Source organism: Lathyrus oleraceus, chromosome 7 (assembly GCF_024323335.1).
Source record: "Lathyrus oleraceus cultivar Zhongwan6 chromosome 7, CAAS_Psat_ZW6_1.0, whole genome shotgun sequence".
Classification (NCBI taxonomy): Eukaryota; Viridiplantae; Streptophyta; class Magnoliopsida; order Fabales; family Fabaceae; genus Lathyrus; species Lathyrus oleraceus.
Window position 1 is genome coordinate 525,457,631 of NC_066585.1, and position 18,305 is coordinate 525,475,935.

The window sequence follows — 18,305 nt, forward strand, 5'->3', positions numbered from 1 at the left end:
GTAACCAAAATAGTAAGATTTTACTAAAAAAACACTTAAAATATTTTATATTATTTATATTAAATAGTATATAAGTTTGCATATTAAATAACAAACCATCAAATTGAAAAATCTTAACCATAAAATTAGAAATCTCAAATCTTAACTTAAAATAACAAACTCCATAAAATAAAATACTCAAAACCATAGAGGTTAGTACAAATCACAAAGATGTCAACTCCTTCATCTTCATTAATCTCATCATCTCCTCCACCATAATCATCACCCTCATCATCTCCTTCATCACCTTCATCTACATTTCCTTCTTCATTGTCACTTTCTATAGTTTCAAGGACATCAAATTCATCTACATGTCTAGTTGATTTAGCACCAGTACTTTGCATCAAATCTTCATCTAAATCAGTCACATTTACATGATTACCACCTACATTTTCTTCCTCAGCAACATACCACCAACCGTCATCATCTTGGAAATCATCAATTGTTAGATCTCGGTTTTTCCTTTCTTATTCTTGGTTAATCTTGTATTTACCATCACATACACAAGATCATTCATAGTCTTTTGTTTCAACCGATTTCTTTTCTTTGTATGAACCTAAAAAGAGGAAATATTAAATTAAAATGCATAACATATAGTAGCTATGAAAAATATATATGATAAATTTAAAAAATATACCATTTTAAAAGCACTCCAATTTCTCTCACAGCCAGAAGAACTGCATGTCAAACTCAAAACACGAATAGCAAAGTTTTGCAACTCTGGGTGTGCATATTGGTGTCTTGTTTTTTAGTCCACGTTGAGCTATTTCACTCCCAAAGAATCCTTTTTTACTCTTAAAATCCTCAACTTGACCATCAATTTTATTCATCATATCCATGTCTCCTCCCATCATTCTTTTTAAACATGCATACATTCCTTGTTTCACTTTATCTACTTTAAAATTAGGTTTGTAATGCAAAATTGGATTAAGATGATAGCCTGCAGCATGCAAAGGCCTGTGCAATTGTTTGTCCCATCTGTTATCTATAATTTTCCGTAATGGTTGGTAGCTTAAGAAAGAAAAGATTAAGTTAGTTCATAAATAAATACTAATATAATTTTTATATCAAATAAATTAATCTATGATATTTTATAAAATTATACCTTTTTCTATTATTATTGTAGCTAGTTTGTATTTCCTCTTTTGCTTGATCCATTGCTTCATAGATATAGCCCATGGTTGCCTTCTCATCAGAATCCACCATACGCAAGACTTTAAGTAATGGAAAATCACCCTTAAGGCAAATAATCAAATTCTTCCAAAAGTCCTTGTTTGTGACTATATTTTCAACAAATTTTCCATCTTTTGTCTTGGAAAATTGACTATCCTTCCATTGCTTGGAAGTGAACATCCTATACAATCCTCCCCGCTTATCATTCAAGCAACCCAAACACAAATATGATGTTGCAAAGCGAGTGATGCCAGGTCTTATCAACTCACCTCCTTCAGTGTAATGATGCAACAAAGTTATAAGACCAGTCCTAGCATAAATGTAAGTTGTGATCTTTTTACCTAAAGCAATAATCTCCTTATGCATAGGTATCTTGCTCTCAAAATCCTCTAACATTAGATCAATGCAATGAGCTTCACAAGGTGTCCAATAAAGCTTATTCCTTTTATCCATCAACATTTGTCCAGCCAACTTGTAGTTTGCAGCATTGTCTATTACAATTTAGACAACATTTTCTTCCCTCACTTCCTCAACAATATCATCCATCATTTTGAAAACTTTATCAGCTGTCTTTGAAATGCTAGATGCATCAATTGATTTTAAAAAGAAAGTACCCATAGGACTATTGACTAAAAAGTTTATGATAGTCCTCCTCTTTTGGTCAGTCCATCCATCCGTCATTATTGTACATCCAAACTTTTTCCACGCAGCTTTATGCTCCACCAATATGCTATTTATAGACTCAACTTTTTTCTTTAAATATTTACCTCGAATATCATGGTAAGATGGTGGTTTATATCCTTTACCATATTGGGCAATCATTTCACACATGTTTATAAATTCTTCATCTTTTACAACGTTAAAAGAGATAGCATTGTATTAAAAATAAGTTGCAACTTGTAAGTTAGTGTCCTCCTTCTCTTCTTTTTTTAAAAGCATCGTTGATAGTTGATTGAGAAGTTATCCCCCTCTTGAAAATATTTGCAAGACCAGAAGATTCAACTTTTTTTTCTTTTACAATCTTCCACATCAACCTCTACTACATCTTCACTTAGAGTTCTCTTTTTGATGAGTTTGCTTTGCAATCTATGAACAATGATCCACATTTGTTTGCAAACTTCATCTGGAACAGACACACAAGGTTCAACATTATTATTTGTCCCTGCTAAATGATGCTTAAATCGAAAAGCACCACTGCTATATGATTATGACAATAGTTGCACTTGATCTTTCTTGATCCATCATTTACGGGAGTGCCATGTTCCCATGCCACATCTTGCCTTTGACCAGGAGCATTTTTGGCAACTTTCTTATTTCTCACATTTCTAACACTTGGGTTTGTTGAAGGAGGAAGCGACGTACTACTACCACCCCCTATTAAAAAACTAAGACAAATAACTTTTATATAAAAAATTAAAAAATACAAATATTTTTTGAAAATTAAAACACATAGTAATATAAAACAAACAAAAAAGAGTGTAAAAAATATCTTACAAATATATATAAATAAATTAAAAAAGACAAACAATTTTTATAAAAAGAGTAAATAAATAAACAAATTTAAAAAGATAAATAAATTTTTTCTAACCTATATTTATGTGTTTGTAATATAATTTAACAAATAAAATGTTGCAATATAATGTCACTAACTACTACTTGTAACATAAAAAAAAATATTTTTATTTTTATATTATATTATATGTATGAATAAAAGTTATAATAAAATCAATTTAAAAAATAACACGTGACCTAAAGAAATAAAATTGCAGTGAATAGTGATGGCTATATACTGTAATAGTTATGTTAGTGCAACATCTCTAAGAATATTACATCGGAATTGAGGCGTGAAACTATTATATTTTATTAATGTATCCTGTATTATATATGTTCCATGGTTTAAGGATTCATCAACTATTATATTATATTATATTGGAGTATATTATATTATATATATTATATTAAAGTACATCATGAGAGCTAATAAGAAAATCTGACTTATCCTATCTTAGTCACGTCCTATCAATCCTTACACATTGCCAAGTCAAACAATAAACAATATTAAAATCATATCAGTCCTTACACATTGCCAAGCCAAACAATAAACAATATTAAAATAAAGATAATAACTCAAGTGGAAGATGAAATGCAGAAAAATAAGAGACAAACAAGAAAACAAAAACAAAGCAGCTCACATCTTCTTCTCCGACAACAAAATTTGAGAAAGATGAAGTCTGTGTCATCACCGATTTTACATAACACTAACCATTAGGATTCAAAGCTATTGAAAAAAACAGGTATTTACGTATTTATAACACACGGATCGTAAATCGGGTCGCACTTGACTCGGATAACTAAGCCCAGATTTACGGGATTCTACCTTCAAATTTCGAAACCAATTAATTTTGTCGTGATTTCTGCACAAAACGATCTTGCTTGCGATCCAGATCGGTGGAGATGATTGAGATTGCAAAATCGTGCGATTCCACGATCTGGATCGCGATCTTAACAACATTGGTCATAACTCCAAATGTTGTATATAAGATGGCCAATGCAACGCAACCATAAGCCCAACTGGTATCGTCAAGGCTACTGAACAACCACATGTACCAAGCATCAATATAAACATGGGACTTATTCGCAGAGAGATTACATGTTACTAGATGTAACATGTACACCATAGCGACAACCTCATACATCTGTGCCACCATAAGATCGTCATACCTATCCCAAAGCCAGGACATCTGAAGGTGAACTCCCCTATTAAAATCAAACTCCTCTAGTACGACCTCCTCAGTAACTCCCAAATCTACTACAACCACCGTACATGTAAGCTTCTGACTAATAATATGAGAGGTGAAGAATTGACCGCTAATGGGGAGATAGGGACAAGGATGAGACATTATCTAGAGTGATAGTCATCTCCCCAAACGAAAGATGAAAGGGATATGTTTCCTTATCAACATTTGTCTCGACCGCTCCTACATGAACAACCTCAACATTATCTCTGAGTTTCTCGTCTGATCTCACTGCTTGACGTCGGATGCTACGGGGTGCGTAGAACTGTCCTTGCTCAGCCAACCATTTTTGGTGTGAATCGGTTGAAACTACTTGTCCAACCCATAGTTGGGAAGACTCTGCCTCAACTAGGGGGTGTGCATGGATCATGAACCAAACCAAATTGAACCATATATATGGTTCGGTTTGGTTCTTAAAACCATTTTCATAAAACCAATTTATTTTTTAGAAATCGATTTATAAGTGGATCGGTTCGATTTTAAACCGGTTTTTTAAAAAAAATAGTTAAAAAAAACAGTTTTAAATCAATTTCTTTATAACCAATTTTTTATTTTCTTAAAAAAATCAATTTCAAAACCAATTTTATAAAAAAAAAGTTTTTAAAACTATATTTTTAAAAAATCAATTTTATATCAAAAATAATTTTATTTTCTTTTAACTAACTTTTTTAATTCCACTAATTATAAAACTATTTTATATAAAAAAATATTTATTTTAAAAAATTACTTTAAATTTGACTTTTATAATCACCACAAATAGTATCTCGATTAAAATCAATCGCAAAGTATTATGTGTTACATAAAAACGGTCATAAAATAAAATAATTATGAATCATATATCTATAAATCATAATTGCTCATAAAATAAATAATTCATCAAAAAAATTGTTCAAATTTCTAAAATCTCTCATAATTGTTCATAAACATATTTTATGAGGTTTTAAAATATTTTTTCTTTTAAAATTTAAAAAACATAAAAAAAAACAATTTTTTTAAGAAAAAAAATAACAAATATTCAGAAAAAAGAAAAAATAAATAAAAAAAAATTGAAAAAAATAAAATTATATTCTGAAAATAAAAGTAAAAATTAAAAAAAATCTATTTTTTTTACTGAAAAAAATATAAAATATTTTTGATAAAAAATATCTTTTTTATTTAGAAAAAAATAATAATTTTATTTGAAAAAAAATATCAAATATAATTTTTTCAAAAAGAATCCAAATATAATATTTTTGGTGAAAAGAAAAAAAAATCTGATTTTTATTTTTAAAATAATTTTTTTATAAAATTTAAAAAAATTTAAAATATAAAATTGATTTATAATGTGATAAAACATAAAAACATCAAAATATAAAAATTTAATGTATAGTAAAATTTGGATACCAATAACAAAACCAAATTTTTATAATGAGAAATCAGTTAACTACACCCAATTTCAAAAAATTTCACATATCATCGAAAATTCTATAATTTAAAAAAAAATCCAATTTTTTGAACTGTCAAAAATTCTGAAATTTCTGAGACAAAGCTTTAAAAAAATATTGGAAACTCTAAAATTATTGGAAAAAAAACATAAAAATATCATAATTTATGAAATTTTCAATACAAATCTAAAAGGATTATCACTGAAAATTTTGAAATTTCTAAAAAAAAAAAAAAACAACCTTTTTTCAAGAGTTCGTGTAGAAACTTGGAACTTTTTATATTGAAGATTTTGGATTTTGAGCAAGTTTTAAATAGATTTTAAAAAAGATTGAAAAATTTATAAGAATAATATAGTTAATTCTTTGAATAGGAGGAGTGTCGGGTACAATCGAGAGATAAGCGGTTAAATGCTCATAAGATATTGAGAGACTAGGAATTTAGAACAGTCTTCGCCATATGCACAACAACAAAACAAGTAAGTATACACGTGTTTTTATTTAGTTGGTTATTCCACGCACACAATCCAATCCAATGTTTTCTAACTACCAACAACCACCTCTTCACACCATCCAGAACCTTCTTTTCATCCTCATCAATATCCCAATTGCAATCTCAGTATCGTTTCTTCTCTATCCATATCCATGGCTGAATCACCCCAAACCACCGTCCTTGTTACCGGAGCTGGTGGTCGTACAGGTACTCGCTTTTCACTTCATTCTCTCATGCTTCTTTTTTTCAATTCTCGTTACGATTTCGTCACAGTTGGGGTTTATTGCGCCTTTAGGGTTTTATAATAAGAAATTTTACAATTTTATTTGAGTTCGGGTTTGTTGCTCCTTTCGAATTTCATTTTTGTTGATCGGTTTATCTGAATTGGGCTTTATTGTGCACTTAGAAGTTTTTTTTTCATAGTACCCTAGAAACAATGAGAATTTGTTCAAACCAAGTTTGCTACTCAAATAGAGCACTAGCTATGTTCATAGTGCGAACAACTTGCCACAACTAAGTAGAAACCTAAAGATGTTACTGGTAGAACATGTGCTTCTGTCATGGCGAATCACAGTTGTGTTAGTGTCGCGATCTTGATATTGCAGAAAATTAGTGTAAAATTGGGTTGATGTTGCATCAATTGTGATCATGATACATTCACTGCGTCATAGACAACCATAAAGTCACGGCAACAATTGTGGTTGCAGTCAAGGTTTTAAATAACGGTTGCGGTCGGCGTAAAGGCTTTTGCGATTTCAGTCGGTACTATGACACTGATTGCGATCGTCGCGGTGTGAATTAATCACAATTTGTTCTTTATCATAAAAATGGTGAATAACAGTGTCAGTATTAACACCTTCCAATACCGTGTTGTCGTGGCCGTTTTCGCGGTAACGGACCGTTTTTTAAAACCTTGGTTGCAGTTGCAGACCCTTTAATTTTTAAAAGCTTGGTCAAACTGATTGCAAATCCATCAAAGTTGTAGGTGACATTTCCTTACATTTGCAAGAAGTTGATTTCACAAATCAATATGTTATTTCAGTATCCTAGTCACATGGCAAAATATTATTTCATTAGTTGTGCAAAATTGAGCTTCTACCTTTCTGATGTTGTTACAAATGTATGTGAAAGATTTTATTTTCAATATGGAAAAGGTTGTGAAGATTTATATTTAATATTGTTGCAGGGTACCATTTTGATCTATTTAGTGTTGGCCGACAAAATTTAAGGAAATCTATCGTTCTGTTCTATGCATTTCATCTTCAAAAACAATATCGTTTTCTTAGTTTGGGCTAGTTAAAGATGTTAGTTACATTGATATATTAATAAAGATAATGAGAACATAATAGAATCTGAATATTATTGAATTAGTAGAGTATAAGCTTTAATATGAATATATAGAGCAATCCTAATAAGTGCTAATCCAGAAATAAGAAAACATATATATTCTCATATTTACATATTTTATTCTCCTAACAATGACAGATACACTATTTTACAATAATCCTTCTCAAGCTTGTGAATGAATATTGGTCATTTCCAACTTGAAAGTAAGTAGGCTGAATTATTTTGTTGGCTAGTCTTTTGTTAAAACATTTGCTAGTTGATGCATAGAAGGAATGTAGACAGCTGCTATCAATCCACTATACTATTCATATTTTGTTTCTGTCTTATAATAAAAAATGTGGCTGCGTTGGTTATTATTAGTATTCGAGGAGAGTCCATAGAGCGTTAGAGGTGTGTTAAGGCAAACAAAAAAGGGCTTGACACATGTCTTATGGATGTCGGTGCTTAGAGAATGTTGGACAATGAAGTTTCTAGAAGAACAAAAAATAAGTGTAGTGGTTCTGAGGGTTCTTTGGTAGATGGGTAGACATACAATATAATATATGATTAAGGATCAAATGTATCTGAGAGATAGTTAAACATATATCAAGAGGTGGATGAAGTAAACTCAAAACTAGTTTGGTCATTAACCAAAAGTAATAAATGCTTTGGTAAGCAAATTGAAATTTTCTTTTTGATAGAGCTAAATCATGTCAATTGATTTTGTATTCTTGTGCTTCTACTAGTAGAGTAAGACTTCAGTGTATTTTGTAATTATTGAATAAAACAATGAGTCATATCTTTATACGGTTGTGCCAGTCATGTCATCATTAGATAGAGTTAAAGTGTAAATCAATTTCATATGCACTACCTAATTCCGTTGCTTTGTTTTTGCACCGTGAATTTGAAAAAAAGTTCTCTATGTGATGTTTGTATGTTAAACAATTCAGGTTAATATATTTTCACAGATTTTTTTGAATGTTTGATGCATTTTTTCTTGTTGTTGTATGATATACAAGTTACTTGTTAGAGCATCGAGTATTTATCTCTGTTCTTATACAATAGATGGAACAAGAGTCATGTTTTCCTTTTTATCACTCGTTGAGTATTCTCAATGTGATTTATTGGTTAACTTTTCAGGACAAATTGTGTACAAAAAATTAAAAGAGAAGCGAGACAAATATATTGCCAGAGGTCTAGTTAGAACAGAAGAAAGCAAACAGAAAATTGGTGGTGCAGATGATGTTTTCATTGGGGATATCAGAGATGCTGAAAGTATTGTGCCTGCAATTCAAGGTATCGATGCTCTCATAATTCTCACTAGTGCAGTGCCACAAATGAAACCTGGGTTTGATCCAACCAAAGGTGGAAGACCTGAGTTTTATTTTGATGATGGTGCATTTCCTGAACAGGTGCTAATACTATTACATTTTTCTTATGCATGCTAAGGACACTTTTAAATATATTTTCTCTTGTCTTAAATTGTGACCTACTCTTTCATACGATAGGTTGACTGGACTGGGCAGAAAAATCAAATAGATGCTGGTAAGAGTCCACGCTTTCTTTCCATTAATCATAGGTGACATTTGGTATGCCGAGTCTTTTTTCATTTTTGTGAGTCATGTTTCCTCCTAGCATTTAATCATGCTCCATCCACACGGTCATGATTATTCCACCAGACTTTGGTTCCTGTCTCTTTAGAAATCAAGGACATGGCTGAACAAATGTTCAGGCAAGGTCGTACAACGGTGTCCTTGTCCTTGATTTCTAAACAGACGCCTATATCTGGTAGATGAATTATGACCGTGTGATGGTAGCGTGATTAACAATTATGATAATGCTTCAAATGTGTTTGGAATGTTTAGAATACTTTTGGGAATGTTAGACAATGCTTACTTGAAGTTTCCCATCATCTTAAGAGTCTTCGATCCCACCCCCTTTGGGAATGTTTTGCCAGAAACATAATAAAAAAAATTCATATCGAACAAATTCACTCATGCTTATAATATTAAAATTGTTTTATCTCTATAAACAGCTAAGGCTGCAGGAGTGAAGCATGTTGTGTTGGTAGGGTCTATGGGTGGAACAAACCCTAACCATCCTTTGAACAGTTTGGGAAATGGAAATATATTGGTGAGTCATATTTCTCTAATACTTCTAAATTACTTTATTTCATAGCATTTTCACCTTGCTTTTTTATTTGAACAGATCTTACATTTTATTTTAAAGCATAATAGGTAGCATCTTTTTTCATCTCCTTTATAATTTCATTTATATCTTTTGATGGAAATAATATAGTTTCATAATAATTGCAGATTTGGAAAAGAAAAGCTGAACAATATCTGGCTGATTCTGGCCTTCCATACACGATCATAAGGTACACTAATCCATGTCCATGCTAAAACATATATGACTGTCTTTTCAATTTTCTTTCACAGTTGCAAATCTGGTCGGATCACCAGTGCATTGCACGGGTTAAAGATACTAATAAAAAAATTGTGACTAATGCCTTTAGTAACTTTAGCTAAGCCAGGAAACCGTTTTGAATATACTCCACAATATTATCGGCTTGTATGAATTGAAATAACTTTCAGAATACTTGCTGTCATTCTCGGGGAAAAGAAGAAAATATCTTCTGATTTTGTAGATGTATAAAAAATCATTTTTATTTTGTATGTAGTATTGTTGTCAAATAGCGGATATAGTGTAACAAAATTTGAATAAATCGCTATTGTTCTACACTATTTAATACAAAATGTTGTCAACAAGTGGCTATAGCAGTGCTATAGCACCGCAGTGTTTCAAAACTTGAACAAATCGCTATTTTTCATGATCCGCGATTGTAGATACTTGGTGGATATAGCTACTTTGTATATAAAAGAAATTTTAGCATCTAAAGGGAACCGCAATCGGATATTTGATAGAACTTGTTGCAATTGATAAACCTACTAATATAATTGCTTGGGTTTCTTCAATGCATTTCATTATATTTTTGTATATATATATTTGGAGCACTCTTGTTTTCCAATTTACTTTGTTGCTAATTGTGTTTGTTTCCTTTATTACATTTTCTCATCTTCCTTGATGATTCAGACCTGGTGGCTTGCTTGATAAAGATGGAGGTATTAGGGAACTCATTGTAGGGAAGGATGATGAACTTCTCCTGACCGAAACCAAAACTATACCTAGAGCTGATGTTGCAGAAGTTTGCGTTCAGGTATACTATCTCTTATAGAACTTGGGAATCAGTGATTCAATCTTTATCCTCCTTTTTTTTGAGATTTGGTTAACAAGTCTTCATGCTGTTGGTTTGATAGGCACTAAATTACGAAGAGACGAAATTCAAGGCATTCGACTTGGCATCAAAACCTGAGGATGCAGGCGAACCAACAAAGAACTTCAAGGCTTTGTTTTCACAGATCACTTCTCGTTTTTGATTTTGAATGTGGTTGTCATTCATGGTGTATCTGAATTTGTCTAACAATAGGTTTGCACTCAAAACTCAAAGAAAACTACTTTGTATCCACAAATAAGTTAGATACATGGTTAGAATTCAACCGGTGTGACTTTAGGAATGGAATATGAGAATGTTATCAACTCTTTCAATATAATATGGTATATACTGGGTGTGACTTTAGGAATGGAATATGAGAATGTTATCAACTCTTTCAATATAATATGGTATATACTGGTTTTTTTACGAAGCTCAACACTAAGACTACAATTTAGTAAAAAAAGGCCAAATGCCCCCATTTATACAAACCCAAAATGTAGAAAAGTTCTTTTCGCCCCCGGTCATTTCAAAAGTTCTTCGAAATTTTAAAAATATTCTTCCTATTCTAAAATCTGAATGTGCATATTTCATGTGTTTTATGAAATCTATCAAACATGGATACCTCTAGGAGGAGGCGTGTTGTGGTATCCGACACGCGTCGGTGTCTGATAATTGTATGACACTCGTACGATACATTTCGGAAAAGTTAAAGAAATATCGAAAAAGTTAAATAAGTGTCAACTAAAAAATGGTATTTTTTCTTTGTTTCGATACGGCATGAATCAATTGTTGATACTCGTATGACACTCATACTACATATGTTAGACAATTCAAACAAGTGTTTCAAACAAAAAATTATTTTTTTCTTTACTTCAACACACCTTTACACATATTTTGGATAAATCTCATACAAATTTAAAATTGTTAAATGTGTATTTAAACAATGTTATTAATACAAAATTAAAGACATTAAATTTTTTATTAGAATATTTTTAACATTTTAAAGGATAGATAGATAAATAAAGCTCAAATACTCTCTTATATATAGCGGTGTTGCTGTCTTCTACTCTAATATTATTGGTGTTAGAGTGTCCGTGTCGTGTCATATTCCGATTTCCGTATTGGAATTTGAGTTTCATAATATAAAGTAGCTAAATTTACATGCTCTAATTCTAAAATCCATGTAGATTTAATAAGAAATTGAAATTGAATTCTAGAATTTGAACGTACAATACTGATGGATTCTAGAATTTGAAAAATGTATGGATTCTAGAATTCAAACTAGACTATAAACTTTAAAAATTTACACACCTAGATTTCTCAGAATTAGAAGTATCTAATCCTAATTTGGATTTTAGAATCTAAACCCTTTATGTTGATATTGATATCTAGATACTATCTGAACAGTAACTTCCGAAAGCTCTCTTAATATAACATGAATCAACATTTCTCTTTTCATTCAAAAACATTTGAAAACATTGTAAATTCTTTTTGTTTTGCGGCATTTGATTAACTTTAATCTCTTCACTTTCTCGCATTACTTTTGATCAGTCTTGACTTATATTCATTTTTATTTTTAGCTCTTAATTAATGTCCTATATCCCTTGCATTACTTCTGATTAATGGTGTTTTGTTAATGATTCAATTGATCTTGATGTTGTCTATTGTTTCATGTGATTATAGAAAAATGTTTGATAAACGAGGTATATGTATGGTCGATTATCACAAGTCAAATCTTCTAGGATCAAAAGTAAGTGCAAAGTGTAAAGTATGAAAATCATAAGATACTTTTGAGAGGTATTTCTGAGGGACAATCGCTTATATGATTTGGGATCACGGTCTCATGATAAACTTCAGACACATGCATCCACTTCTGCATCAGCTTCTCTCGCACATGCTCCTGTCTAGGAATGACAATAGGTACATATGAGGACGAGTACTAGTCTTCCATTATGTGTCATATTTAGTAAATATGATATTCGTATCCGTCTCATATCTATGCAGGTGTTCTCCATACATATATCTATGGATTTTAAAATACCCACGGGTATTTATGAATATTCATGAATATTATTATTTAAATATTTTTTAAAATATATATAATTAAATAATAGTTTCAAATTTAACACATAAAAATAATAACAAAAATAAATTTCAATAATTTTACATATTCAAAATAAATAAATAATAATAATAATAATAATAATATATTAGTTTCATACTTAACATAATAATAATAATAATAATAGTTTTAGATTAAACAAATTAATTTTTAAGTAATTTTGTTAATTATTAACTAACACAAATATCCACGGATACGAGTACTAACAAATCTGTATCGATGCCCGTATGGAAATGAGTCACTAAATATCTATTTAGTTTAATCGTGGACACCCGTTTAAGCTATCTAACTCGTGTTCGTGACAGGTTTTTTTTGCCATCCTTACTCCTACTCCTGCCACGCCTAAGAGATTTCCTGGAGGCTTATCAGAAATGCTACTTTTTCAACTATATGTATGCCATATTGTTGCTCACGTTTCGAACGGAGAGGTGAAACAAATATTTACTTATGATTTTAAACATCTGATTTTATCATATTTATATTGAAATTAATCATCTAAAGTTAAGGCGTTAATTTTTTCAGTTATGTGAGACACTAAAGTATATTAATCATGGTAAAAAGATAACGCAGCTGGAGCAACCTCATGAACCATGATTTAATAAGTATTAACAACATCCAAATTGAAGGATGTTTGTAGGACTAATTTTCAACTCATTGACCATGGACTTTTGTCTGCCTTTGTTGAGATATTGTACTTAGAGACTTTGTCATTTCATCTGCCCATTGGTGAAATATGTATCACTCTAGATGATATATTATGCATCCTGCATCTTCCTATTACATGAACATTGTTGAATCACCCTCCAATTCAGAGGTCCAAGGCATTAGACTTAATGGTTACACAGTTAGTAGTTGATATGGGTGAGGCCCAAAAGGTGATTATAAGTACGCGAGGAGTACATGCACGATTTTAATTTCTAAAAGATACTTACGAGAGTCATTTGATTGTTGATATTGCTCATGGTGATGATGGTGATACATATGTTGCTTATCACAAACAATGTTCATTAAGGACATTTTTCTTGTATTAGAGAGAGTTTCGGGGTATCGTCTATAATGGAGAAGATTGTGAAAAATAGACTTAGGTGATTTGGGCATGTAGAGAGAATGAGGATAGACTAGATGGATAGAAGAAAAATAATTAGAGGGAGGGGAAGACCTAGAAAGACTATCAGAAAAATTATTAAGAAAGATCTCGAGATCAATGATTTGGATAGAAGCATGATCATTAATAGAACATTATGGAAAAATTTGATCCATGTAGCCGACCCTAGTTAGTGGGATAAGGCTTATTGTTGTTGTTGTCGTCGATAGTGGTGGGAACAACCATATTTGTGAACAAAAGTGAGACTTATTTAGATGTTGTCTTCATTAATTACTTCATAGACCTTGAGAGAACTCACATGATTAACTGGAGAGAAAGACAAATGACAAGACACAACTGTTTATTCTAGGTAATATACATACATGCAACTTATTAGTTTTATAATATTTTGAAATTTTTGCTTATAGATATAATGAGACAGTTCAGGTATTTGTAGGATTTCCCTAGAAACCCTACATTAGCTGCATCTTGTACCTTGAGCATTTGGTACTATAGGATGTACAAAGTGTGTTACCTTCTAGTCAATGGAGCATGACACCACCGCCAGAGGGGGATCCTCCAAAGTTAGCTCATCATGAGATTTTAGAGGAGAAACTGGCTAGGTCAAACCATGATGTAGATGTCTTGCCTATATGTCATTGTATCATAACTTTAGATGATGATGCCATCAATAAATGAAATTTCATGAAGGTACTCTTGGGTCAAATAGTATATTCATCCAAGTCCCACATCAGATGATATGAAGAGAATATAATTTGAGTATTAATATAAATAGAGATATTTAGTTTTATTTTTCTACACAACAACAAAATGTAGTCTTTTGGGTGTATTGGGGATTTAGGTAGTTGTGTGTTTAGAGAGGGTTTTCTATTTTTCCGTTCAAAAAAATTTTGTTGAGAAGGTTTTCTATTTTTCCGTTCAAAAACAGTTTGTTGAAAAGGTTTGTAATTTTTTCGTCCAAAAAATGTAGTTGAGAGAAAGTTTGCAGTTTTTTCATCCAAAAATTGTAACTGAGATAGGGTTTACGATTTTTCGTTCAAAAATTGTAATTGAGAGATTGTTTACAATTTTTCCGTTAAAAAATTGTAATTTGGTGGATTTGCAATTGTATGGGAGGGTTTGCCATTCTGTCTGTTTGGATATTTTGTTGTTTTTGTGGGCATGCTTCGGCGTGTGTAGAAATTTATTTTTCTTGTAAAAATATTATTGAAAAACAAGTGTGAGTTCTAATTCCTATATTGCTTAGAAAAATGGAAGTTGAATACTTTATAAGTAAGAGGACTCATACACCTATCATCTTACATTTTTAGGTGAATATATGATGCCTCTCTAACTTGTTTGGGTGAGTCTTTGACCTTTAGGTGAGTGTTTGACTCAATATGTATGTTTCCCCCTCATGATGATTCATCAAGTACCCCATAGTGGGACACCGTGCAAGTGATATATTTTGAGGCATGAGGTGCAATTCAGTATATGAGGCAAATGAGGAACAAAGGTGCACATCAAACTTAATGGATATACTCTTTTACAGGTCTTTTAAGTTGTAATTTATGACATTGGATATCGGGATATGTGATTATCGTTGACTTATGTATGATAACTGATTTTATATAAGCTATCTAGTTTTATGTCTTTAAACAAAAGTTGACTGTAGTCTTACTCATTTCGACTCTATTGGTGTTAATAAAACAACATTGTTATTCCAACCTGACATCTGAATTTGAGTTAGAAGTTATTCTTAAAAAATAGTAACTTCCAGATTTACCGAATGTAATTTTGAGTAAGGGGTTTCTCAGGATATTAATCTTCGGACACACCGCGTGTACAAAAAATATTATCTAACAAGGTTAATTTTGAGTCAGGGGCATGTTTGAATATTTATTTCTGGACACGCGTTGCATACATAACATGTTGGATAAACAAGGTTAATTTAGAGTCAGAGATTTATTCAGATGTTAATGTTTGAATACACCGTATGTACACAAACATGTTAGCTAAACAACGTTAATTTTGAGTCAGTGGTGTGTTAGAATATTAATTTCTTGATAGACCTTGCATACAAAGAATGTTGGCAAAACAATATAATTTTGAGTTAGAGATTTCTCCAGATATTAATGTCTGGACACACCATGTGTACAAAGCATGTTGGCTAAACAAGTGTAATTTTAAGTCAAGTGTCTGTCTAGATATTAATTTCTATACATACCATGCGTACATAACATATTAGCCATCACGTTTTGTATGCATGGTGTGTTACCTGTTTCATTTGAATCATGTTAGCTAAACAACGTTAATTTTGAGTCAGTGGTGTGTTAGAATATAAATTTCTTGATAGACCTTGCATACAAAGCATGTTGGCAAAATAATATAATTTTGAGTCAGGAGTTTCTCCAGATATTAATGTCTGGACACACCATGTGTACAAAGCATGTTGGCTAAACAAGTGTAATTTTAAGTCAAGTGTGTGTCTAGATATTAATTTCTATACATACCATGCGTACATAACATATTGGCCAAATAAGCATAATTTTGAGTCATTGGTGCCTTCGAATATTAATATTTGGACACACCATGCATACAAAATATGATGGCTAAACAATGTTAGATTTTATTTAGGGTGTGTTTGTTTATTAATTTCTGGACACACCCTTATGTACAAAACATGTTAGTTAAACAAGTGTATTTTTGAATCAAAGGTGTGTCCCAATATTAATGTGGGGACACACGAAAGGTGTAACGCCCTAAAGTTTTTATTATAATTTTTATTCGAGTTTTTTTTGTGTTTGGTGTGATTGAAAATAAATTAATTTTATTTTGAAACATAGGAAAAATATGGATGTGGAATATTAGTGAGGAAATAGTGAAAATATTGGAAAAAATAAAGATATTAAATAATTGATAGATTTTTAGAGTAAGAATAAAAATTAATAAAATAAAAGTGTAGGAAAAGAAACATTGAGAAACATTGAGAAATTAATCACGGAGTCATTAGCTTGATCCACAAGAAACCAGACATAAATTGGGACATATACATTATCATCCCATTACAAGAGATTGTCTTCCATAGATAGCTCAAAACTCCTTCCACAAGCTCCAAGAGATGAATAGAAAACACCTCCTTTTTGTCTTCAACTTACTACTTTTCTGCTCAAAGTAATTTGTCTCAGACCTTCCTCAAGAATAATCAGTTGCCATATGTAGATTATCTTGATTCTTCGAACTCACTTCTAAGATAGACCAAGTGCCACTGGTTGATTACCTCCTTCATGAATCCTCATATGAAAAAGTCAAATGCCATTCTTTGACCTCTCCACGTTTATCAGACTTCTCCCAAAGATATTCTGACCTTCCAAGTGAGACTTGACCTTCAAGCTTTTTGAAGTATCCAATCTACAACCCTGTAGACCCTTCTATCTCAAGTTGATGTGCCACTTCACCAACTAAGATTCTGATGTTGAACCAAATGTCATAACATTGTGTTTTGACATCTAGCTGTTGAAATCAACTCCTTCTTCTGCCACTTGAAAGAACTTCCTCCCTTCACAAAACAAGAGTTCAATGTTCTCATAGACTTGATTGTGGAACCAAGTTTGAGTAAACATCCTCCATCCTGCAGGTTTGCAGTTATGTCATCCAAGCTCACACCTTGATGAATCCCTGCTTCTTCTCCAAATACATCAGACACTCTGATGCATGAGTCTTCAGAAGGACCAGTTAGAAATTGTCCCTTCAGCTATACCAAGGATTCCACTTCCTAAAGCAAAGTTGTTTCCATGATGTCAAGAATGCTGCCACTTATTCTTAACTCCACAGTGTGCATTAGCCAATGCACTTCCTTACCTAGATCAGAAGTAAACTGATCCACGTAACCTCCATCAGGACTATGATGTTTTCTTCTTCTTGTACACACCAAGGCTGAACATGTTTCTTGCCAGGAAACCTTTTCAGAGATCATATGCTTTTGTTGCCACCAAAGTGATAGATCATAAACCAACGTACTATCCTTCATGTGATTCTGCACAGGGTTTAGAAGACGAGATGTTCCAACATCTTTTAAAATCATCAGTTATCTTGAGCTCCAAGGATAATCAATTAAATACTTGTACTTGGCACAAGTAGACATTGATCTTAAATCCTTTCCCAATTTCCCTTTCAGATACTTCCACCATAAGAATACTTTGAGAATACTCTTCTTGTGTCAACATCTTCTGCTTGCAAGCACCTCAACAGTTTTGAGAATCTTTCCAGAATAGATTCACCCTTAGGAAAGAGAAGGATGAATCCTACCTTGCAAATGTGTCACACACCAACCAGAACCCATGTGACACAGGTCAACAGCCAACCAGACCCTAGGCTGACCAAACGTGAGGAGGTTAACCAAAACTCCCCCTCAAATTAACAATCATGGAAATTCTACACCAATATCCATGCATTGCACACAAATGTCTCAACATGACATGCAACATCCCTACCAGTGTCAACTAACTCTATGAGTTATACCTATACTTACTCCAATCACACCAATCAGACTCCAGCTGACCATAAGTAATAGGAAAA

General features: G+C 31.9%; 1 protein-coding gene and 1 pseudogene across 2 annotated transcripts; one reads left to right on the top strand and one right to left on the bottom strand.

The window, feature by feature from the left end:
* Positions 1 to 484: 484 nt before the first annotated feature.
* Positions 485 to 4,112, bottom strand: LOC127104759 (uncharacterized; annotated as a pseudogene).
* A 1,693-nt stretch (positions 4,113 to 5,805) lies between these two features.
* LOC127108480 (uncharacterized protein At5g02240) lies at positions 5,806 to 10,893 on the top strand. Of its 2 annotated transcripts, XM_051045953.1 has the most exons (8): positions 5,806 to 5,907; positions 6,006 to 6,128; positions 8,388 to 8,659; positions 8,756 to 8,792; positions 9,283 to 9,380; positions 9,563 to 9,624; positions 10,341 to 10,464; positions 10,565 to 10,893. In XM_051045953.1, exons 1-8 carry the CDS (start codon positions 5,889 to 5,891, stop codon positions 10,682 to 10,684), a joined length of 855 nt encoding a protein of 284 aa, XP_050901910.1. In that variant the 5' UTR covers positions 5,806 to 5,888; the 3' UTR covers positions 10,685 to 10,893. The 2 variants fall into 2 exon arrangements, with proteins under 2 accessions (XP_050901910.1, XP_050901911.1); XM_051045954.1 differs by having other exon boundaries at positions 5,904 to 6,128.
* Positions 10,894 to 18,305: the final 7,412 nt, after the last annotated feature.

Excerpts from the sequence above, each read along its gene's own strand:
- LOC127108480 (XM_051045953.1), top strand. Across the intron at positions 6,129-8,387 it reads CGGAGCTGGTGGTCGTACAG|GACAAATTGTGTACAAAAAA; the intron begins GTACTCGCTTTT and ends TTAACTTTTCAG. Across the intron at positions 8,793-9,282 it reads GAAAAATCAAATAGATGCTG|CTAAGGCTGCAGGAGTGAAG; the intron begins GTAAGAGTCCAC and ends CTCTATAAACAG.